We start from the raw sequence: 25,682 nt of genomic DNA, 5'->3' as shown, positions 1-25,682 counted from the left end.
GCGCTGTCTCTCCACCGTTCCACCCTCCCAGCAGCAGCCTGGGGCTGGGCAAAATCTTGGCAGAGGGCATAACCGGGACAGCTGACCCAAACTGACCAAAGGGATATTCCGTACCATACGATGTCAGCTCAGACGGAAAAGCTACGTAAAGGAGGAGGAAGGGAGAGCACTGGTTGTTTACAGCGTTTGCCTTCCAGAGCAGCTGTGACATGTGCTGCAGCCCTGCCTCATGGGCAGTGGCTGCACATCGCTTGCTGTTGGGAAGTGGAGAATAAGGGTTTGTCTTTGCTCATGCGTGCATGAACTTTCGCTTTTGCTTTACTAAACTGCCTTATCTCAACCTATGAGTTGTTTTCCATCTTTTTTCTCTCCTGTCCAGATGCAAAGTGGAGTGGTAGAGTGGCTTAGTGGGCACTTGGCCTCCAGCCAAGGTCAACCCACCAGCCCCTTCTTGCGATTCTGACTGCCTGTCTGAAGTGACAGGCAGAATCCATCCCAGCCTACAGCTATCCTGACATATGCTGCTTGTGCCTGTAGTTAGGCCAAGTGTTCAATGGTGATCTTTGTCTATGAACAGTTTTCAGGGAGGTAGAAAGGGAATGCATCTGGTGAATGAAAACTTATTATTTCTTAGTGCAGATGGAATAATAACAACACCATGTTTTTGTGAGTTTGTTTTATTTACTGCTTGAAATAATGTAGAGGGCATTACTCCTGCATACTAAAGACATTTAGAGTGGAGCAGGACCACAGTCACTAAGCATTTTGTTTCTGTTGCAGGCATGAAGAGTATCTTGCTCACCTATGAGGTACTGCATAATACAGCTTTTGATAGAATTGTTCACAGTAGTGTAACGTTTGTTACCTACTTATATATCTTTTCTGAACTCTAAAGAGTAATTGAAAACGGAGTTAATAAACACTGTGCAGAATCACTGTGTTTAGTTACTTTGAGAGGTGTTACATATGTTGATATATTGCATCTATGTCTTTCCCTCAGTGCTTTTCTTTTCCTTGGTTTCTTCCTTATTCCAAGGACGCTGTGAACTCTGTGTTCAGAGGAGTTTTTCTCTTTCCTCTCCCAAAGGTTTCCTCTGTATACTAAAACTGGAAGATCAAACATGAGGAACAGTTTGGGAAAAGTTACAATAAGAGTTGAAATTTAAAATGGATTTTTTTTTCAGTATTCAAGCAATTTGGAGATTTTTCAACTATTTACCTTATATGAAAAGAATGAGGAGATAAAGCTTCCTTTGCAATGATTTTTTTTCTGTTAAATACCTTTGTATTAGATTTGGAAAGTAAGAGAAGTGACAGTGTTTTATGTAAAGCATCCTAGTATTGAACTGCAGTGGAAACTGAAAATATTAGCATTATTATGTGTCGTTACAGACTTGTTCAAATATATAGAGATTATCTAGAATAGGGGAAGGGTTCTGGTGACAATGATGCTACCTTTGTCACTGACAGAAGCATGTTCTCTTTTGTGGCAAAGCCACATTGTGCAGGTTTGTTTTTAACCAGATTTGATACTAAAGAGTTTTTTAGATCAGTGATCTAAAAAATTAAGGCCTTGGTCTGACTTCTTCATTTAACTGGGGGATTTTTAATATTTTCTTTTTGTCTGTGTGCCAGTCAAAGGGATTTAGTGCCCTGTATCTGTATTTACTTTAATGACTTGAAACTTTATTCACTTATTTTGTGGTGAATTGACAGACAAATATTGTTATGTGTAGTTTGGGTATAAGTATGTGTATTGTTATGTGTAGATATGGGTGGCCTATTTATTGCAGTTACTAGTAGTCAAAGTTCTTACTAAGTCCCAATTGAGGAAAAAAAAGTATTTAAAAGCCTAGTTACTGGTAGACGTGACAAACTCTAAAAGGGCCGTAGAGGGGAGAGGGATGTCCATTTATAGGTGCTGGAATGCCTTGTCAGAAGTGGTCTGCTCACACATTTTTAATTCCTGCCTAGGATTTTTAATTGGCTTTTGTTTGCTAATTGGAATTTATATTTAGCAAATCTAAGAACTACTAGTATTTATAGTGATTTGTAGTTTGTTTAGGAATACCTTTGGGGCCTCAAAGCATGCATAAGGAGAGGAGAGGCCATGGTTGGTTTTAATCTTTGAGTTCATTTCAGTGGGTTTCAAGCAATTTGTCTTGTAAATGTATGTACAAAATTTTATCTCTTAGAGCAGCTAGTTCAGATGGAGACAATTCTTACTCAGTATTTGAGTAAGAATTTATTATAATTAGCAAATTATGAAGAACCTTGGGTGTAATAAACTGTGTTGCACTTGTATTCTAGACTTAGCTCCAGCTTGTGTAAATATTGCATTCAATGAAATAAAGTGTCAAAGAGTCTGCAGTACTGTTTACAGGCATTTTTGGGGAGCCTAGCTGGATTTTTCATGGTCACAGCTTGCTGTTGTCAACTTTGCATTAGTCGTTCTGCTTTACTTTGGGAAGTGGTTCTTGGGGTCCACACTTCTGTGCAACAGCTGGTTCCAAAACCTGGAGAGAGAGATGAAATTTTTATTTCATCACAGCTGAGGTGAAGCGGGAAATAACTATGCCAAATTTGCTGGAAAGTTCTGTAAAAAACTAAGTGACTTGTTATTCTGAGATGGTCTAGGAAAGAGTTGTTCTTCTCTAAACTAGAGAATGGAATATCTTAGATGTTGAACAGATCACCTGAGGTAGATTCAAATTTTCTATCCATGAGTGGGTTGGAAAAAAATGCTTTTAGACAAGATTGGAACAGTATGATTGCTGAGTTGGAGTGGGGACTCGCAGGGAGATCTGAGGTGCCCTGGTTCGTGTTACTGAGTGCATACATCTGCAGAACATTTGGGTGAGTTCCCACAATGCTGAGGACATTGAAAGGTGGGTGAAAGCCCTCAGGGCTCAGAGGCAAAACTTGTGTTGGAGTTTGACTTAGGTACTGAGAGATCTGAGTGTTTTCAGGATTTATTTTTAGTTTTCTGTTATCAGAAAGAATTTTAGTGGGAGTTAAATAATTGTTTAGTGGGAATTTTGCGATGTAACATGTTTTCAACAACTTACCAGTTATTAAATAGTGTTGTGCTATGAATGCTTAATCTTTATTTTATAATGCCTTGTCATAAAGGAACTGATAATAGCACAATCTGTAACGGCATATTTTAAAATCCAGAAAAGAACACTGTATCCTCCTGTCTAATCTTCCATATATCATAAACCAGTCAGTTACACTTGGGCTTTTCTTCCTCCCTTCATCAAGTTCAGTAACATAGGATTATCTAAAACCTATTTTGTAACAGTGCATCTACTCTTCATGTTTTAAAATCAGGAAGTACAGAATCTATGTCTTTCTTAACTGTTTTTTTTTCAGTAATTTGACACTCTTGTTTCTGAAAGAAAAAAAAAAAAAAGTTTTTTAAATAGGTATTTATTCTAAAGCTGTTGTATATCTCATTTAAACAGTTCCTTGTTTTTCCACTATGTTTTTTATTTCTTGAGACTGTCAGGTAGTCTGCTAGATCTTTTTAGTGTGTTGGGGCACAATTTTCATGCTCTTGTCTTGTGCAATTTTCTTATGGTATTTCAGGATATCATTTCAAAATCATGAAAAAAGCTTTGTGTCATTCTTGTTTCAGAGCTTGGGGGAACAGTTAATATGAATATAGGAAGTTCTAAGTTTATCTTATTTTGGAATATTTTCTTTCTCTTTGAAAGTGAAGTGCACAATTGAATGCTTAATCATACTCAAAACAGAGTTCTGTAAATACTGGATACACATGATGATAATTTGACTTTTCTGCAGTGTTTGGGGAAGCACCAGTCTGTTCTTTTTTTAAAATGTTCAAGAGAACACAGACTATTTGAAATGCTACATTGTGAAAATATGCTTGTCTTAACGTAATGTTTCTTTCTCCTTGTCACTTCTATTAGACTCCTGCAGAATCTCTGCTAGTGGTATATTTTATGAAAAACCTTTGTTTACTTTCAGACCCCTGGGTTTTCTGGTCAGCAATTTTTTCTGACAATCTGCGTTTATGGAGATAACATGATCTTGGCAAAGCAAGTAGTGCAGTATCTTTGCAGAAGCTGTCTGGTGTTTCAGATAGGGAACAAGTGGAGGACTCACAGGCCATTGGTGTTTAAGGAAACACTAAGTGAACTATCAAGCAAGTACATTTTCCTGAATTGTAAAGATAAAGCATCAACATTGCTGTCATAAATTATTCAGCAATACAAAGCATTAACATAGGATTTAAAAAAAAGAATGTATTCTTTTGCAAAAATACTTCAGCTCTTCTCCTAAAAAGTAACAAGAAGCTGCAGTATTTATATGTTATATCTTTCTATATAATTGCAATGTTAATATAAGAAGCTGCAGTATTTATATGTTATAATATCTTTCTATATAATTGCAATGTTAATATATTGATATAAGTATTTATATATTGATACAGTAATTGAACTCTGAATCATTATTTCATAGATTTGTGAATACATTTACATAGTACTGACTTTACTATTTAATCAAACTTCTACAAAAATAATTTTATTGGAAATATTTCTGTGGCAGTTGCTTGAATATCTCAGATTGTTGCTTGCATGTCTCAGATGGTCTTTGTTATGTTTTGTTGTCTCATTTTATGTGATCAGGCCCTGACTCTACTTTCATAAAAGTACCTAGTCAAAACCTTGTTGAAACCGTATGGGGTCTAAGTTGGAGAGCAGGGAGGGGAGTGTTCTGGGTTTTTGTTGGCTTTTCCTTTGGCTGTATTTTTTGGGGGATTTTTTTGTTTGTTTGTTTGCTTGGTTTTCTGGGGGGAGGGTGTTTTTTAAGGCAGAGTTGTAAACAGTATTAGTGGCCTGGGTTCCTGTAACTGATGTGTCGCTGTAAAGAGCCAGCTTGGTTTCCTTTACAAGACTTTAGGCACTTTTCCAAAGACAAGGAGGAAGGAGGGCAATGACACCAAAATCCCCTAGAAACTCCCGCACCTTGAAGAGGGAATTTGTACAATGAAATTTGCATTAGATCTGACCTTTTGAAGTGCAGTTTCTTAACTGAAGCTGAAAAAGCAGGGTAGGCTGAAGAAAGTATTTCTGGAGAGTCCAGAGGAGACACTGACATCTATTGCTCTTGCCTGTTTGGAAGAGTTTGCTGATTCACTCTGACTTAACTGTTATCCTGTTTACATGCTGACAGTTATTTCTGCAAAGAGCTAATTTGTTGAAGCACATGTTTCCAGATTCTGTTCAGATAGTGTAGCTGGCATAGGAGTAGTTCCTTCATCCAGATGTTTTCACATTTTTGATGTCTCTCTGTCTCAGATTTACCAGATTTGTTTTCTCCCATATTTTTCCCAGAAAAAAATGTTACAGGAATCAAGGTAATGCATGTTTTATCACAGCCTATTATTGCAATTTTCTTGTCCAAGACCACTTTACCCTTTGCTTTGGTCAGATGATGAAAACTGGCAGGGGAAAGAAGCCAAATAATGTGTGAAATTGGGAGCAGCAGGAGTGACATCTTACAAACATAACATTGTGTTATGTTGAGCGTAGTGGATCTTCTTGTGGTTTTTCTTTTTGTTGGCAGAAGAGGTGGTTGGGGTTATGACTGTTATATTCTCCATGGTACTTTACTGTGTATGACAGACTGTAAAAGTGTACCTTTAATCTCTAATGGTAGATATTTAGAAGTTTGGCAAAGAGTAGTAGTTTCAGTTGGGATATTCTGGAGTTGAAACTGGAGGCACCATTTCACCTAGAATGATAGAATGAAGAGACCTGGTGATACTGTTCCATGGAATTATTTCTCACTTAAGTGACTGCAAATTTCATCAAACAGTCTTTGAGGTTTGAGTAAGAGATTTTTTTCTTAAGATGTTCTGATTCTTGGGTAGGAATCAGAATCATTAATTTCCCTCTTTTTTTTTCTTTTGTCTCTTTTTTCTTTTATGTTACTAAATGCAATCTGTGTTGAAAGAGAAAAGCCACAAAATAAACCGTGAAGGGGAAAGCATGTTTTTAAACATTGTTTTGACATTTGCCTTTAGAATGGTTCTTCCTCTTTCTGTTTACCTCCTACACGCCTAGAGGTTACTTAGTGATGTCACTGCCCTTTCCCCCTACTACATAATCTTCTGCTCCTGGTCCTCAGGAAAATTCTAGCTCTTCAGCCTTCTTGAGCTCTGCATGTAGTGTAAACACATATGACAGTTACTGTAGAGGCTGCACTGTTACTAAGCCCTGAGGAGGGAAGTTGCCAGACTGGGGAAGTGAGATAAGAGTGCGTGAAAATGGAGATGACAGAATTCAGAAGGAAGTCCCAAAGAGTTTAACTTTTTAAAACCCAGGTCTTGGAAAAAGCTTCCTGAACAAATGCAAGCAGGGCAATTTATACTAATAGCCAATGGCAACTGGAAAGAGTTATGACTGGTTTTCCTCACAGAAGTGTTTGCTATGAGAAACTGTCTCTCTTCTGTGAGGAAGAGAACTTTTAAATTTCTATCAGTAAATAACTCTGCTTGGTTAAACTGTCGTGTTGATATTTACTTAGAGGATAATATTTTTTATAGACTCAGGCCTCCGGAGTCCATCTGTAGAGGGAGAGGATAAAGAACTTTGTCAAAAGTCAGACGTCTTTCAGAAATACCAGACCACAGCAAGTGGTGGGTCTTGGCTCTTCTCTGTTCCATCTATTCCACGGGTAAGCTGCTAAAACCAGAATGTACCTGGGAAATCCCTGCCTGCCACAGAAGGCTGAGAGAAGAGCAACTGGTTTGAAACCTTTTCCATTGTGACACAGCTGGTGCCTGCCGTGCCACTCTTCAGCACTCGCTGACTGCAGTGTGAAATGTGTATGACTTGTGATAGCTTAGCACCAGCCTGTGTGGCTCTTGACAGCATCTGCAGGCCAACATCTGCATTGCAGCTGTTGATGCTATTCTTTGGCCCTGCACTACTGTAGAGACAAGTGCTGGTTCATGTTTTCACAAATGACTCTTCAATTATGACAGCAGGAGTTGCATCCGGGAAAGAATAGCTAGCTTTTCAAAAGTGTCTTCTAGCATCACCTCCAGACTGTCTCAGTCTTGCAACATTTAAGAAAATGAAGTAATTTCACAGACTACTTTGGTGTTGTAATTTTTGCTTTTGTTTGCACTTCCAGTATTTTTTAACTTGTGAGTGAGGCTGTAACTGTCTTATATATTCTCTAGAGGTTGTTGAAGGCTTTTTGCCTAAGACAGTATTTTTAACAAAAATGACTTTTAATAGAAAAATACTTTTTTTCTTCTTCTTCTTTGGTGGTTTGTTAGAATACTTTTTAACATTGATATTTTTTCATTGAATCTTTTTTTATAATTTCTTAACTTCTTCATAATGCATTGGTAGTTTTTCCTGTGTAGAAACTGGTGCTTTGATTGCTCACTGTAAAATAGTTTTTGTAACCAAAATCCAGCTAGGCAGAATGAGACCAGTAGCGAGAAATCCTGCTTTTTACCTTGAATTAATTTCCTTCATGTGCACAGAAGCATTGGGAATTCCTATTTAATGTCTTTCTGAAAGAAATCAAAGAACCAATTCAGGAAGACCAGTGCTTTAGTAAGTGACTTGGAACAATCTTTTGTTCCGTGATCTGAGCTATTAAACCGTACTCAATTTTCAGTACAGTTAACCAAAAAAAATCTAGTATGATGTAGCATACTTGTGAAAACATCACTTAGTCCTAATTTTGGTGTTGTCATCTTTTATTGTATCACTTTAAAAGAATTTGGGAGATATGTAGGCAAATAAAGGTAAATTGGTGGTATTTTTCACATGCTTCATGCAAAAGGCCTTCCTGACCCATTATTGGTACTTTTCCTATGTCTTCTGCGTATTTAAAGATGTGCAGAGAATGGTGGCTCTGAATGGACTAAGGACCCTCAGATACTATTATCTTGGGACATAATCTGTGCCAAATGATTGGGCAACTGTTTGAATTGCTTGGAAATTTTCTGATGAAATAGACTTTTGCTGAAATTTGTCACCATGGTGAAACTGAAATGTTTTGCAGATATGGACCAACTTTTTCCAAAGTTCTAATGGAATCTAAACAGAGCTGTTGCTTCTGGGCAAGCCTTTGATTTGATTACTTCTCTGGTAACTCACCTACTTGGCATGTTACTGTGGTGTTGAGGCTTCTACCTGAGCACGGTGCTCATTCATTTTCTGACAGCAGCCCCAGGTAGTTTTCTTCCTCAATAAGTACAGCGATTACTTTATTCTCTTGTGAAGAACTAAAAAAATCACAATTTTTAAATTTCTAATCAGACTAAAAATGGGATAATCCTCATATTAACAGCTATCCACTTAGTCCCTGTGTGTCATGCAAGCAGATCAGGCCAGGACCATTATTCTTTTCTTACACACAAGTTCATGGACTGAATTGTGGATACTGGGAGAGGTTTTCCAAGTGAAAACTGTAAGCAAATGTTATCTTTGATTCTCTACCTTTTTTTTTTTGAGCATGTTTTGTCATTGATATGTTAATCTTTCACCTTCTGTATGTATTTGCTTGCTACCACATGCATTCAAATTTTGGTGTATGAAAAATTCTGGTGTGCTATTAGTACACAGCTGATAAAACAGGAAAACTCCTTTGGAATTACTTAATTTTTGACTTGTTACTTGTAGGAGCAGTTGTTTTCTTGTGTGGCTTTACCTCATGGCAGGGGAACAATAGGCAGAGCATATCAGAAAAATGACCATGAAAACTGAAAATGCACTCCTTGTTAACTAAACATCTTTGAATATGCTTTAGGAGAATATTTTATATTTTTGTGAAAACTGTTTTTAAGGTCAGAATAAATATTACCTGAGAAAAGGCAACAGAGTTTTAATGCAGAAGATGGTGCATTTAAAATGTAGGTTAATTTTATTTATGAACTTGCCACCTGTTATCCAAATAATGGAAAAAAGTTCTCAGATTTTCCAGATTGCGTAGTATTTTTAAAAGTATTGTTGACTATTTTGGCAAAGTTACGCAGGAGGATATTTTCTTATGAATATGTATTGGAAATATATGAATCTGTTGCTGTGATTTTTTTGGTGAAATTCTCACTGATGTGGCATGTTTGGACTGAACAAGGACTTTGTAACCTCTTGTTGGTCCATTAAAGAGCGCTGTCCTTCTGTAACAGGTGATGTTTTAAAAATACAATACTTTATTGCCTGTGTATGCATTTATTGCATAGTGTATGCATTTGCTTCCTTGAATTTAGTATACTTTTGTTTTTAAAGCAACCCACTGAAACAAGCTTGCACATGCAAAGAAATTCAGATTTGCAAGGATAACTCATGTCATATATGCAGAATATGGGCAAGCTTAATTGTGCTCCATTTGTCTGTGTATTCAAACTGAACTGCAAAGACTGTAATTAAATATTAATTATACATATTAAGTGTAAATCAAACAAACTAGCCAAAATTATGGCAAGTGGGAAGCTGACTGACTTTTTTTCTCAGTCTAAGTTTGGATTTAGAAGTAAAAGCTTGATTTTGGTCATCTTGGAACAAGATGCATAATACCCTTGTGATGTTCTATCACTGCTGGCTAATGTAAGATTTGTTAGCACTTTTTATGATACTTTGCTGCAATCTTAATCTCCTGTCACAGGTAGAGTGAGACCTTTGTACAAAGTTTATTAGAAAAGTTCCCATTGAGTCATGAGGTGCAGAAGGGACGTGCTTGCCTTTTAAACTCCTTCTCAAAGAGGAGCCTGGTGTGGCTAGATCCAATCTTAATGCCAAACTAACAGTTTTAGGTCTAAGAAATTATAGGGTTGTGATTGAACTTTGTACAGCTTTGTCTCCCACAGGATTAAGGGAGGCAAACCAGATCTAGTAATATAAAAATGAATTATTTACTATAATAAATGATTAGTCATGAAGATCTTAATCAGAATTATTTACTATGCATTATAGAAGCTAAAACTAGGATAGTATAGTGTGTGCTATGTCAAAACAATTTTATTAAAGCAATTCCACTAAAACTAGCAAAGAAACCCCCTAAAAACTATTAAGTAGAGGTTGATGTTACTTACCTGTATCGCCAAATGTGTCACCTTAGCATTTTTACGTAAGAATACTTTACCATATCTGCCACATCTCCACCTCATTATCAGCATGTTAAACTTTGGTGTTGATGAGTCAAGCTGGTTTTAGCATAATCCAACACCAAGAGCAGCATGACACCCTCTTTAGTTCACTACAGATAGCTTTGCAAAATAGAGCATTGTTCAAGTTGGTTCATCCCATTCCAGGCAATGTATCCTACTGTACCACCTACCCACCATTACTTGGGAAGGCTTTCATTATTGATATTCATTCAAATTCCTTGAAAGAAGAATATGTATATAAGCACATGGACAGTGTGCGGATTGCTGTCATCTTTGGTTTACTGGCAATAACAGAGTTATTGGGAGACAGCCTATGTCTTCAAGGCCTTGCTTGTCAATAGAAAATACTATTTAATCTTTCTTCTTTCACTAGTAAACTGAGCAGTTGGTGACACAGGCACAAACATTAATTGTATTTATAGCAGTTCTGAAGACTTGTTGAAATAGCAAATGCTGTATTGTGCTCTTTGCAGACAGTGGCAAATCAGAGATGATGGAGTAATTTATTTTGGCTGAGGTTCATTAGTCTCTTAAGTTCATTTTGGAATTTGGCATTTACATCCTTGCAGCTACCAGAAATGTAAGATGGTGTAGACTTGAACAAATAGAAGGAAGGAGGAAATAGGGGAGCTAGATCACTGACAAGGTGGCGCACTGTGAGATTGGTGCAGCAGCTCTGCTTCTAAAGGAGTAATTTGTCTTAGATGAGACTTAGTCTGGAAGTGTATGAACTGAATAGTTTTATAAGGCCTTAATGCAGATCCTGTAGATGGGATGAGGGAGAGAGAAATATGTCACATGTACCTGTTGAGCTTGGAGTTTTTATCTCTGAGTTTCCATGCTTCTTGTTCACAGTTGTAAGCTGCTCCTTCATAAACAAGCAATTATTTTTGTTTGTCATGTGAAGAATAGATTTTCTATTAGGCTGCTTCATTGATTTTTTTGCCTGTGAAGCACAGGCTACGGTATTGTCGAAGGTATTCAAAATGTTGCAATCTTTATTCCGCTGGATTTGTGGAAAAACAACATAGTTAAACATAGATAAATCTTCATGCAGTTTTGGTTAAATTCAGGAGCCTGACTAGGACTTACAAATGCTAGGCAGTTCTGAGCGTGGAACAGTACTTTAAAAATAGAAGATAAATTAGAATACCCTCAAGTCCCCTTGATCTGAAACCTGCATGAACAGGTGGTTGTTCTCTGCTTTGTTTCAAGGTTGTGCTCTCAGATCAGTGTGCATGGAATGTGTGCTCAATAGGTCAGAGATAGACAGCTCTCTCCCAAACAACCCTTCCTCTCTCCTTCCAACATTTCAGCACAGGTCTGGAAAAAACTTGTGCTGACTGTGCTGACCTTCAGATCAGATTCTGGTTGGTCTGAAGCGCTTGGAGGAGGTGCGTACAAAATACACAGCTGTCCAAGCAAGGCAAAACTCTCTTTCTCTAAAGCTAGTATTGCAAGAGGAGAAATGCTAGTCATTGTCACCAGTCTGACTTCTGTGGGGAAAGAAGCTGAATTTACTGCTCACTGAGATGGGTTCTTTTTTGGGGATGGAAGAAGGGAGTGTGGTATTCGTGATAGATCAGTCAACACAGCACATGGCACTGAGGAAGCTGTGTTGAAGTCTTCACTCCTGTTCAGGATGATACCTGTCTGAAGAGTCATCCAACATAAAATTTGAAGAGTTCTCCATTCTGAATTCTGCCCCCTTTAAGCTTCCATTTTGTTTCCCTCACCTTTGTTCAGTTTTAAAATCAATTTTTGGTCCTCTGTCAGGCCCTTTCTGTGTTGGGAGGGTCACAAAGGGAATATATTTTTTTTCCATTGCTGCAGGAAGCTGCTGTTGTGCTTAAGCACTTTCAAATAGTTTCCTGCAACCACAGAAGTGTTGTGCAATGAGAGCAAAGGGTGGGTGTGCCCTTGCCCTTCCTGCTGCAAGACAGTTGATCTTAACTTCCACATGAATTGAAAGGAGTGGATGTTGTCAGTTTTCAAAGAGAATTAATTGTTGTGGCTTATTACATAAAGTGAACATACCATGTCTCTTTTTGTGATTACTTTCCCTTTTTCGTTTCTATTTTCTCCATGTAATGCCATCAGCAGTTTTTTTTTTTTAACTTGTGCTGTATTCACAGAAAAGAAAAACGTGTGCAAAAAACCCTGGTGATAATGTTTGAAGTCAGGTATCTGACTTCTATACCACTTTCTTGCTAGAACTGAGAAGCAGTCTCAGTACCAAAAATGTAGTTTAATTTTTTTAAAAATTTTGTATTTAAAACAGCCTAAATTTAAAAAGTTCTTGGCAAAGATGACAGGAATTTGGGCAAATAAGACAGGAGGGGATCACTTCATCTGTATCTAAAAGAAGATTTGATTTCTTCAATAATCATGCATTATGTATTGTTCACAGCCATTAACATTTTTTAATATTTTACTTTTAATGCAGATACATTATGGTCCATATGTGCCTGCTTTGTCTGACTTTCTGTGGATTCCTGCAGCAAGTGGATGTCTTGTGACATGCTTATTTAAAGGGCTTCGTCACTCCCATGTTTAGTACAGAGATTTCCCAAGTGATAAAAAGGTAATTAACTGTTGAGGATTTATCTGTAGTGAGAGGATGCTCTCATTTTTAAACCTTTGAAATTATACATTTGAAGTGGTATGGCTAAAGACTCTGGCTTGGGAGGCTTCCCTTCAAGAGCCGCCTGTTGCCTCAAATGCTCCCGCCACCCCCTCCCCAAAAAGAAACCCTGTAAGTTGAAAGCCAATCTTTTGAAGGCTGTGAATGATGTATATTATTAAATTGTGAGAATTTTGTATGTCCTCCATGTTTTAGTGAAATGTCTTCTCTGAGTCATGATTTTCGATTTCATTAACCATTTTCTTGATGGTTACCTTAAAATTACTGAATTATTGCAGCACAGTGTGGCTGGTGAAAATAATTTTCAGGTGCATTGCTGATACAAACATCAACAGAGGATTGTATGTAGACATGTTCTGTTGTAGATGCTGGTGATTGTGGTTAGAGCAATGTATAGAATGATTAATCTTACCCTTTAGAAGCCATGGCTTAAAATATTATCTGTATTAGGAATATAAAATAATTCTATTGAATCAAATACTCTGTTCATCAGGGCCAGAATCACATCTCTTACACCTAGTAGTTATCTCCAAAACATCATCCTTACCTCAGACTTTGTTACCTATTCCTATTTATTACTTGGATAATTGGTTCAGCCAATTTTTTTATTGAGCCTTCGTTATGTCAGACATCCACTCTAAAATGTGTTTGGACTTGGTATAGGGGCTTTTGTTGTTCAAACAAATACCTTTGTGGTACCGAGTAACTTATCTACAAAAGTTTTTTTCTGAATATGTTAAATCCTTTCATACAACAGTGAGAATTATTTACATTCTTTACAAAAACACAGAAATTATTTTGAATTACAATATGAACAAATCTATATATCCCAGAAAATTATACTCAGTGAGTTCTGCGAACAGGTAGGCTATTGTCTCCAGTATAATTAGTTTCAAAATGCTTGGCTCCATCAGAAAAATAGGTCATATTTTAAATATACTAGATCAACAGCAGTTAATTTTTTTGCCATGTTTAGTGTTTCTGTTGTGCTAAGATAGTGGTCTCTGAATGGACCAAATCAGGGAAAAGTAAGTGTGTCCAATTTGAGACTTGTCTGGTGAGAAAAACAAGTGAAAGGAGTTTCCTTTTGTTTTCACTAGTGAGTGGTGACCTTGTGTTTCAGTTACTTTGCATGTGAGAATCTGCCCATAAAACTGCTTTACTTACATGTAAACATGTAAGAGGCCAAGAAAACATGTTTTCTATTTTCAGTGAAGAAAATAATGTAGGACTATTTCTTGGTTTCACCTGCTTTGTCTGCACTTAAACATAAAAGACAAACTTGAAAGTTATTTAATTTGAAGTGATGTCACTTTTTTACAAATAGTGTCTCTTGAGTTTTTTTTCACATTGTCACATGGACTCTTTGAAATTAGCGCAACAAATAGCACAGAGTATTTACTTTGCATATTTTTACTGCATTTTATTGCTATTTCACATTCTTAGGTGTGATTAAGCAAGGTTCCCTTCTTGGTTTATCGATTTTTTTTATTATGGAAACAAAGAGGGAATGATGGGAGTTTTTTGAAAGGACAAGTATGTCCTTTCACAAGACACAGACTTTATTAAGGAGAGGCAGGCACAAGCACATTTGTTCAGTACACTTCTGAAACTGGACAAGTTTTCGGTTAGGTTGGCAAATTACATTTCCATTCAGTTTTGGATAGACATAAAGCCGAGTGACCAATGAAAAATCTGTCAGTTCAGGTTAAGGTTTGAATAAAAAGAGGGTTAATTTTGGAGTATTTTGGGGAAACCACTGTAGTAATTAAAGATGTAGTAATTAAAGATGGCCCTCTGTGGTATTAAAGCTGTGAATGTTTTATATAAAAGCAAGTTGTAGAGCACAAGCATTATGTCTTGCATAATGTTGACAAAGGTGGTGAGAAATCTTTTAAATATAATGTTTATAGTCATGTGGTGTTTTTTTTCTTCTAAAAAGCGATTATTCCTTGTTGAGTGAGGAGGAATGCTTTTTTTCCTTAGTTAAACATGGACTTGTTACCTGTGCTATCTTTGGAGCTAAAAGCACATATCTTTTCAGTTAAAGGTGGCTGGCTTTGTAAATGAGGCACAGGAAATCTGTGTATCCCCTACAGAAGGGCGTAAGCAATGTAGTGAATGACATTTGTGTCTAGACGTTCATGTTTAAATATCTCTAACACACTGGTTCTTTGTGTTGCTTAGTTTGGGAAGTAAAAGAATAGATTTTTCACTTGGTGATGGTATCTTTTTTCTTTTCTCTTTCCCCCAGAATTAGCGTAATGGTAGCACAGTCTTATCCTCTTGTTTATGTAATTGAATATTTTTGTCATCTCAAAACTCATTAAGTTAATGTTTTCCTTATTTAAGATGTTCAGCATTTTTTTCCTGCTGATATAACTGCTGTGGTTTCCATAGCACACATCATCTTTAGCCCACGTTGATTAATGCTCTTAGATAATTCTAAGCCCACATTAATAATAGATAATTCTAGTTAGGAACAGAAAATTTTTTTTAAAACCCCAGAATATGTTCCAAGCAGTTCTTTCCTGATAAAGCAACATAATTCAATACAAACAAAAGCTGTTGAAAAAAATGCATTAACAATGTAACACCCATATGCCTATGCAGAACAATGAACATATTTTTAACTTAGACATTTGCATTTTCAAGTACAATAACTTTATTAACCATTCAATATATTAAGCAGCAACATGTAGACCCTTAGTGAGTTTGGGAATGACACCAAGTTGACTAGTGCAGTTGAAGGGATTGAGGGAAGGGACACCAATCCAGAGGCCCCTTGGCAGACCTGAGAAGTGATTCCATGGGAAACTCATGAAGTTCAACAATGCCATGTGCACCAGGTCTTGCATCTAGGTTAAAACAATCTCCAGGATCAGTACAGGCTGGAGGGTGAATGGATTTGAGAGCAGCCCTGTGGGTGAAGTCTTGGGGATCCTGGTAGAGAAAAACTGAGGTGTGAGCTGGCAATATGCACTGGCACCCCAGGAATCCAGTTTCACCATATTCTCAGAAGCATTGCCAGCAGGTCAAGGGGTGTGATTCTCCTCCTCTGGTGTGTTTTTGTGAGACTGCACTTGGAGTCCTGTGTCCAGCTCTGGGGCCTCTAGCACAGGAAAGACAGGGAACATTTGGAGTGAGTCCAGAGAAGGGCCACAAAAACAACCAGAGGGCTGGATTGCCTCTGCATGTGAGGAAGGACTGAGCCAGTTGGGGTTGTTCAGCTCAAAGAGAAGGAGGCGTCAGGGGAACATTATTGTGGCCCAAACCATACTTTGATTCTAAAAAAATAAAATATTTTTAATTGCCTTGTTTGAACCTATTCTGCGTTTTCAGAATAAGAAATGCAGAATTCCAGGTGGTAGCTACTTGAAATAACTTCTAATAAAAAGCGAGCTTTTCGACTGTTATCTAAGCTTTTGTCTTTAAGCAGGGATTATACCAATTAAAATTATGATGCAGTCACAGAGAAGCAGAGATATTCTTCAACTGGTTTTTGGAATATGCTGTCTAATCTCACATTTTTAAACTTTTTTTTCATTATCAGATATATCTGTGGTTATTTATTACATTATTAATCTTCTTTGATTACATTTATCAGAGAGGACTGTTATTTTGATGGCAGATTAAATGATTTTTTTTTCTGAAAGAAGGTGGTCTTGGAAGATCTGCCATTCCTAGGTGTAAACCATGTCTGTTAGATTCTCACCTCAGCACTTTTTTGAGGTGTCTGCTTACAAGGAAAACTCAGCTGCAAGGTGCTTTTTCTATCCTTCCCTTCATCAGTGCTAGTTTTTTTTTGTCTTCTAAATTTAAATTGGGAGTAAAATGAGTTGTACAGATCTCATTAAAACAATTCTTTTGACTTTCAGGTTTAATTAGCATGTTGCAGGTGAGCACATGCTGTCTAAAATCCAGTGAGAAGTGATAATCCTCTATCTGGACTCTCAAGTTTATATTTTGTTTTTTCCTCTAATACTGTCAGTTGCTTTTCCTCTAGGGCTGTGTAGTAAATTGAAGAGAAATGTAGCTTTTCATAAATCACCTAAGCTATTTGCTTGTCTTCAAGTTCTAATGATTTTTCAATGTCAGAACAGTACTGTCACTGAACATGAATATTACAAATAATACCAAGAACAGTTAGTCAAGAAGTATTTCTTACATTTCTTTCAGACAGATGCTCTGAACAGAACCAGAACAAACTATGGCTTGTCTTACAATGACAAATATGGAAAGTACAGCCACTTCTACTGTCCACCAGAATGGTGACGTCCGTGGAAATAGCAGTGCACCCAAGCAGACAGAACCATTGCTTCAAGTGTACCTTTATCATTCTCCTGGGAAGACAGAAGGAGATTACCTTCAATTTTCAGCTGGAGAATATGTTGCAGAAGAGATTTGTGCTGTTGCCTGTAAAGCTTGTGGTAAGTATATACCTAACAGTTTATCTAATAAAGCCATGAAATCCAACTTCCTACAAGAAAGTTTTCAACAATCCAAAGCTCATAAAAATGGTGGCATTTAGACTGAAGTGCTAATTTCACTGTTCTCTCAGATGTAGTTAGCAGCAGGCTGTAAAACTGTTCCCATTAGAATGGTTGTGAAGCTGAATTGGGTGACTGCCATGTTTTTTCAAACAAATTAAAGGTACACCATTCTGTAACTGAAAGTCTTCTTTCATTGAGCTAAGATACAGTTTGAATAGTAAATCATAGCAGGAGCTGCAAATAGCATGAATTACTTCCTGATGCAACCCTGCAAAACAGATTGGTCCTGGAAGTTATGTGCATATGTTGTATATTATTCATGCTTAATCACTTTGCAGAAGGAAACTGTTCTGTTAGATGTAACATGAATGCTTTTGTGTGTGGTTGATGCTCTTTGTAATGGTTTGGGAAATAAAGTATGTAAATAACAGGGTGGTGTAATATAAATAAATAATACATTGATATCTAAGAATGCCTTTGAATTGTTGCATTTACGTAGAGTCTAACATACACCAGGGCTGAAATCTGTAGTAAAATAATTCAAATATGCATTTTGTGCATACATCTGTCTTTGCAAAAGTACATTGAATTTTTTAATAAAACAAATTAGTTTCCTATAATTTCTGGGTATGAACGTGATTATCTTTTTGTTCTTTTTTCTCTTTCATAGCAACCATTTATGCTTAAATCATGAGGCATTGCTTCTTATTGTTTATTATTCTTTTTTTTTCTGAGAGGATTTTTTGGCTGTACAGCAGAACACATATGACTCCATACTGTCATGTAATATTTGTTTGCAAGACTCATCTTTCAGGAGTAAGCTGTGAGTCAGAATACTTGGTTAAGAAGGGAATTATTTGGGTAGTAAGCAAGACTGAAATATAACAAATTTGGTAATTGTTAATGAATTTTGTGATCGGAACAACTGATGGATCTTTTGATAGCAGAGCTGATTATATCCAAGTATGACTGCTGTTGGAGGCAAAGCAGGACTGGATCTAGGCAAACATCAGGAGTCAGAGAGTCTTGTTACATATCTTTTAAACGGTTCAAACAATTGAAAATTTTTCAGTCACTGCTAACTTGACATTAGATCCATTATATCTGGTATGTACTGGCTATAAAAATATTAGTCTGTCTAAATATTTTTCTGCCAATTTCATACATGCATGCAAAAGCTTGGCCATTTTTTTAAAACTTTATTTAAAAACAGTTTTCTGGTTTGGGAAAATATAATAAATATAAACATTTTTGTGGGTTTGTATTTTTATAAGGAAAACTGTACATAAAAGTGACTATCACATTTTCCAAGCAGAAATGCAAAAATAAATAAGGTGTCTTGAAATTAAATTTAAATCGATGAGTTAGTCATGGTTCAGTTCTTGCATGTTAGCTAGTTAATTGCTAAGTAAAAGATTAGAAATGTCACACCAAATTGATGAAAAGTTATTGTTCTTACCCTGAGGGGGAGAGTGGTATTAGAGGAACTAACTGATGATGGAAATGAAATATATTAGAGAAATCATTCTAGAGGTTGCAGAATCTTTGTGTTAGGTGTATCTTCATTTTAATTCTCACCCATCTGAATTGCAAATTTGCAATTTGTCAGAATTTCCATGGTACGACCCTTGAAAAATTCTGATCTCTCTTGGAAAACCATAAAATGGCAGAGAGTTTTTAATGATAAGTAAGTAAAAGCACTGTTTCAAAGCATTTAATTTGACAAATGGTGGCAATGTTTGCAGTCAATGAAATGTTTTCAAGGCAGAGAGTGCATTGCATAATGTTATGATCATTTGTAGTCTTTGCTTCTATGCTCGAGAAGAGATTCTGTGCTGTTAACAAGGGAATTCTATGCATGCTGAATTTCCAGAATTGACATGACTCAGTGTTCATGTAGCTCAGAGTTGTCATTGAGTGTAACTGTTCACTGAGGGTTGGTTTTTTTGTTCGGTGATTTTGTTTGGTTTCAGGTTTTTTTTTTTTTCATGTGTGTGTGAGTGTGTGTGCGTGCGTGCGTGTGTGTGTGTGTTTGCTTGTTATTGTGAGGTCGTGTTGTGTTTTGGTTTTTCTTTGTTTGTCTTCCTTCAGGTGATAGCCTTTCCTGAAAATCCACCCAGAACATGCAGCCCCCCTGCTCTCTCACTAGCTGGGGAATGAATTAATCAGAACTCCGGGCAATTCTGTTTTTCCAGGAAAAGAAATAGAAGCTTTGATTGACCATTAAGAAACCATTTTGTTGACAGGATAGTGACATTGAATGTGATATTTAGGGTTTGGTTAGCCTCCTCTTTGTATGAATGATAATGCAAGATACTATTTTTATGTCAGAAAAGGCAAGCAATGGTATATGCGGGGCTATATAAGTTTTAAACAGTTTACTTCCAACTGTATGAGAACTAATGTATGTATTTGAGACTTTTATTAGTCATTCAACTAATTGCTTTCATCTTTTTATATCTAATAACTTACACACTTGAGAGAGTTTCATACAACAGTATTTCTATTGCAGACTCTTCTTGACTTTAACATTTCATAGTGGTGTCATGGCTTGTTGTGATTTACACTTCCTGTTTTTTATTTTTTCTTATGAAAATATACTGTGTGGGAGAAGGGGTTCCTAATGCCAATAAAGGAGGAGATACAGAAAAACTGCATTTTCTTAGCTGCTTCAGGATAAATGAAGTAGTGAGACTTGTCTGGATGTGAAGCTCTAAAATCATAATAAGGAAAAGAAGACTCTACTTTTTTATAGGTTTGAAACAAGTATAAACTTATACTGTGTTGTAGTCTTTTGTGATGTTACTTGACTATACTCAAGTATATATCCTATGTACTATATAGTATGAATATACTATATATATAGATATATTTATGTATTTAATTTATATATATATATATATATATATATATATATATATATATATACTAATTTCTTTAGCCTTATGCAATAAGTAAATAAATTTTAAAGAGATCTTGTAATTGAAATGTTCCAGAAAATTTACTTGATATCCCTTGCAGGAGAAACAAAGCAGTGAAAATTCTGATTAATTATGTCTGGGTCACTATCTTCTCTCTTAATTCCTCACAGATTGAGCTGATAGCATGGTTAATGCGGCACAAAAATCCAGGGGAGGCTTTTCAGTACCTTTTGTGAATGGCTCTTATGATTTTATTTACCTTCACATACATTTATATTTCTCCTAAGTTTTCGCAATAGTTGACATAGCTAGGCTTCAGCAGAAGATTCCCCACTCCAGTTTTTAGACTTTCATTGTTTCTAGAGAAAACATTTAAATACTGCAGTTATCTTCGCTTTAAAGGATCCTGCAGTTAATAGTGATCGTAAGAATTACATGAAAAGAGAAGTTTCTGGTCTCTCTGCTTTTGTCAGATTGTTGTGGACAATTTTCAAGACTCTATTTAATAAAGGGATTTGCTCTGTTTTATAATTGTTGAGCAAAGCTAATTAATAGTTCTAAAGGGGAAGGGATAAAAAAGTGAAACTCATTTTCTTGAAAAATATGCATGATCTCTGTGTCCTTAAATACTGCCAGTGAATGGTGCAAGTTACCATTCAGCACTGTAAATGCCAAAATATGAGGGATGGAAGAGTGCAGTTTGCTTTTCATACAAAGGAAGACAGTGGCAGGGGGAGGGCTAAATATAAGTACTTCTGATTCATAGGGGGAGTTCCACAGTCATGTCTTGGTAAAGTTTCAGAATGGCAATGGTAGGATCTTGAAATCCCTGTGGGGTTTTTTTGAGGTGTGAGTGGCATGGTGATTGTGGTGTCTGTAATGTATTTGGTCAAATACAGCAGCTTAGCATTTGAATTTAAGAATGTGGTTTTGAAATGTTGGTCAGTAAGCATACACAGGAAGTAGTTTGGGTAAATGTATTAGGGAGACTAGCTAGGTCTCACTAGCTATATAGTAAATATTCAGCATTTCCCTGAATGGTGTTTAGCATCTAGCAATAGTCATGAAACAGGCTAGTGACTCTCACGTACATTACACTGTAATTGATCTGAAATTGCTTGGGATACATACACCACACAGCCGTAAGACTGCCAAGTTACTGCTTTATGGACAGCTAACATGTAGTATAGTATGGTTCATCCCACTTTACACATTAAATGAGAACCATGTTTAGTTGTACAGGGTAGGTTTCTTTTTAACTCCATTAAAAAATCCTCAAAACCTGGATGGATCAAATATGTAATACTGCACCATAAATTTGCAACATTTAGAATTACAGGCAGTCTTTCAGTTACTTATCCCTTCAGTTTTATTCCTGTGGGGGATTGGTTTTGTTTTGGTTTCCCTTTCATTGCCTTACATAATGCTTTCTGTTTCTCTAGTTTCCTGTAAGTCTGTGACTCCTTTTCTTAGAAAATCATATGTTAAAACCTGCAGTTCTGGTATGTTTTGTAGAGCTTTGGTTCAAGAAGGTGTCAGATGATTAGCCTACAGATTTCAGCAGTTTAATCTTCACAAATGCACAATAGAACTCTAGTTCTTAGCCCTCTTACTAGACCCCTATAGAGGCAAACCCTTTTCTGTATCAAATTTAATAAGCTAGTTGCTGTTTAAGACTGAAATATGTTTTATTCCAAAGGGTTATGTGGTTATTTATGTGGAATTGGTTGGTTGTTTCTTCTGATTGTCTTACATGCTGTTTAGATGTGATGAAAGAAGTGTGGGGTCTGCCCCTTTCAGTAGTTACCTACATGTGTTTCAGAACAGAAAAAGAAATAAAGGAGGTTTTTTTTCTCCTGGTTTCTTGTGAGAATTTCTTCATTCTAAGTCTTTGAGCAGGGGTGTTGGTATTTTGCCTTTTCCCAGAATTCTTTTGTCTCATAACATCATTTTAAGTTACTTTTATTGTCATTACCTGTTTGTTTTTCCTTTTTTTTTTTTTTTTTGCCTTCTTACCCCAAAGTATATTGTTGTAATGTAAAGTTTTCTTTAGATATGACCTACTGTAACTTTGACATTATAATTTTTCATCCTACTCTCTGGCCTTTCGACCTGTGTCTCTTTCTGTCTTCAGAATATGTGTGTCAATACCTGCAGTTCATCCTTTTGTGCTGTCAGTTTTCAGGCAGTTAACCTGTTTTCCAGATCTAACACTGGCATCACAGGGATGCATAACACTGCAGCACAGTACAATGATGAGTCGTAGGCTATGTTTCAGCTGGGAGCATTAAAGTCAAATTAAAATTCTGGTGCTGCTGAAGAATTGATGCTCAAGTGATTTTTTTAGTTTCTGATTAAGTAGGATTGCTTGTCAGTTACCGTTAGCATAAATCAAAGTTGTTGAGGGAAAATAATATTTTCCAGTTCTCTTTTATTTTAACAGTATATGTTTGGGTTTGTTGCAAACTGAGTTAATAATATGGAAATGGCTAGTGGTTGTCCTAGTCACTACAATTTTCTTTGTATTGCTTTACTTCTAATTTTTAATCAGTCTAAAATCTTAAAATCAATGCTTAGTTGTAAAATCAATGCTCAAATCAAGTGATCTGATTTTGGAAAGGCAGGAAAAGAAATCTACTGTTGTAAGCTGTTTCTAAACTGGGAGGCTAAGAAGACATTTTATTAAATGCCATGCCATGCAGAGAAAATGAGAAAATCTTGTTATCTAACAGTGAGTATAGGACAACAGGTGAACATGGTCTTCAGTCAGACAGCATAAAGGAAGAATGAAAAATTTAACCAGCAAAGCAGCCTTCAGGTTATGGGAATGTGATTGCAGTGTTGTTGGCAGTACTGAGGCCTGTTGCCCGTAGTAGTAGAGCACTGTGGCAATCTGCTGCTTTTAACCCACAATATTTAAAAAATATTTTGTGAAAACTGTTTCCTGCTGATATTTGCTTCTCTGCTCCTCATGTAGGTATCATGCCGGTGTATCATAACATGTTTGCACTCATGAGTGAAACAGACAGAATGTGGTATCCCCCAAATCACATCTTCCATGTGGATGAAACAACCAGGCTCATCCTAATTTACCGGATAAGGTAATTAAATAAAATGTTGTGCACTTTTCATGATAAAACAAGACTGTGTGAGAGAACACAACCAGTATGATATTTAGTTGAACTGTAGTCTCTTAGAAGTTATGGACAGATTGCTGGCTTCTTCTGGAAAACAGGGAGCTAAAAGAATCAAAAATATTGGAGTGATTTAAATTATGTATACTTTATTAATTTTCTCTATCCAATATGTTAACCAGTGTCAGATTGAAGAAACAAACAACAAAAACACACTAGAAGTAAAAAGCTTTCATAATAGTGATACATCTCATCTCCTCTGTGCTTGCCTGTTTGAAATAAGTAGTAGTTTCTGAAATGCAGAGTAATTGTCCTGCATAGTCAGACATGTTTCTGCAATACAGCCATTTTTCACTAACCTTATAATTGAATGTGGAGAACTGAAACTGCAGTCACAGTTTTACTTTTGTAAACTGCTTAATTTATTTACATTATATAATTTGGCCCGAGTGGGTTTTTGGGAACAGTTTCAAAAGAAGCTGGAAGGCACTAATAAAATTCTCTGTATTCTGATTAGTGAGAATAACTTAGCAAAGGTTCTCATTCCTCTCAGTACAGTTGATCACCTTGCTAGAGTACTATAGTACTTTAAAACATCAAGAACTGGATCTGAAGTCTTCATTGAGTAACTGGGGTTTCATAGTGCTCCTCCAGATTAGCAGCACTAGTTACATGTATTTGAGAGCAGTAATGTCTGATACTGGTAACCAAAATATCTGTTTATTAACATTTGCTTGAATTGATTTCCTACCAGGTTTTATTTTCCGCACTGGTATTGCAGTGGCAGCAACAGAGCATACCGGTATGGCGTTCTTCGAGGTGCAGAAAGCCCCGTCCTTGACGATCTTGTCATGTCTTACCTATTCGCACAGGTATGCTTTGCTCTCCTGTTTTTAAATGCAGATTGGTGAGGGTTATTAGCATCTATTCCCTTTCCATCTTCTCCTAGTAACTCTGTAGGCTCTTGAAAGCCTGAAGCCCTCTCAAGCTGGAAATTAAATTCCATGCCCTATTGTGTATTTGGAGAAATGAAGTTCAAAACAGTGCTTCTAAGCATGATAGCAGCTGGTATTCCTTATGAATAAGTACATCTTTTTGTGGATGAAGTAGGTCATTCAGTCTTCAAAGAACCAAGCCAATAAAACCCTCTAAACAACCCAGATATAAACAATCAAACAACACAATCACAGCTCCCCCAATAACTGCACCCCAAACCTCCATTCTTGTTAAGCAGCAGTACACCAGGTTTCATTTCCTTTCTTGCATTCTTTTTCAGTGGCGAGCTGATTTTTTGGATGGATGGGTACAGATGCCTGTTACTCACGAAACACAAGAAGAATGCCTTGGAATGGCTGTTCTAGATATGATGAGAGTGGCCAAAGAAAAGGACCAAACCCCAATGGCTATTTACAATTCAGTCAGGTGATTCCGTAATTTGTAACTGTTTCACATCTATCTCGTGCCTAAACGTTGTATTTCTGTGCATTAGTGCCTAGGAGAAGGTGTTCACCTGTTGGCAGTTGATGTGTTGATGTAAAATAGTTACGTAATTTTACCTATTATGTAAAATAGAAATGAATTTAAAAATTGTGTCGTGATGGCCATTCATGATTTGGAGACATGGATTTGACTCTCTTGATGAAAGGTAAGGCAGCAGCTTATTGTGTGAGAAAATATGTAAGCAATAATTTTAGGTGAGACACCTTCTGTATGTCATCAGATCCAAGCCCCTCTTCCTGTCAGGGTCGAATTCAAAGTTCGATGAAGGGACTCAGGGCCTCATCCAGTCAAGTTCTAAAAATGTCCAGATATGGAGATTCCCCTGTAATTCCTTTGTCCTCTGCATGACCATGGTCAGTGTGAAAGATTTTCTCTGTACCTAATCAGTCTCTTCTGTGATACTGATAATCCTCTCTTGTCTTTTCGTATTGGTAGATGACAATTAATAGAACACCATACTTGAGCCTACTTTTCTCCAGGCCGAACACATCAAGCTCCCATATGCCTCTTCTCTCATGTCATGGCTCTTAACCATCTTGGGCAGATCTCTGCTAAACTTTCTTGAGTTTATCAACTCACTTGGGTGTATCAATCCAATCAGTTTCTACTCCAGCTGAGTTAATTCTGTCCCTGACATAGGAACTTCAGTGACAACCAACAACAGTTTTTTATTCTACCACCTGTTTTTTCAGCCAGGAAATCTGTCCTTTATCCATGTAGTTGACATGCAGTATCCTCTTTACAATTTCTACACCGAACAGAGCAATTTTGTAACTTCTGCTGCCTTACCTTAGAACTTCACTAATGAAGAAACAGACATCTTTGAAT

The 25,682-nt window shown here is 36.7% G+C and overlaps 1 protein-coding gene across 2 annotated transcripts in view; it reads left to right on the top strand.

Annotated features, from left to right (window-relative positions):
• Window positions 1-25,682, top strand: part of JAK2 (Janus kinase 2) — an 87,610-nt gene that overhangs the window by 25,422 nt on the left and 36,506 nt on the right. The window contains exons 1-5 of one of the 2 annotated variants that reach the window (XM_058043820.1): window positions 12,657-12,746; window positions 16,986-17,236; window positions 23,198-23,321; window positions 24,109-24,226; window positions 24,631-24,776. In XM_058043820.1, the coding sequence (XP_057899803.1) occupies window positions 17,017-17,236; window positions 23,198-23,321; window positions 24,109-24,226; window positions 24,631-24,776 (608 nt within the window). In that variant the 5' untranslated portion in view covers window positions 12,657-12,746; window positions 16,986-17,016. Of the gene's footprint in view, window positions 1-12,656; window positions 12,747-16,985; window positions 17,237-23,197; window positions 23,322-24,108; window positions 24,227-24,630; window positions 24,777-25,682 lie in introns of those variants that run through there. The other variant, XM_058043821.1, reaches the window with a different exon arrangement.

Source organism: Melospiza georgiana, chromosome Z (genome assembly GCF_028018845.1).
Source record: "Melospiza georgiana isolate bMelGeo1 chromosome Z, bMelGeo1.pri, whole genome shotgun sequence".
Lineage (NCBI taxonomy): Eukaryota > Metazoa > Chordata > Aves > Passeriformes > Passerellidae > Melospiza > Melospiza georgiana.
The sequence above is the reverse complement of the archived record's forward strand: the minus strand, read 5'-3'. Positions and strand labels throughout refer to the sequence as shown.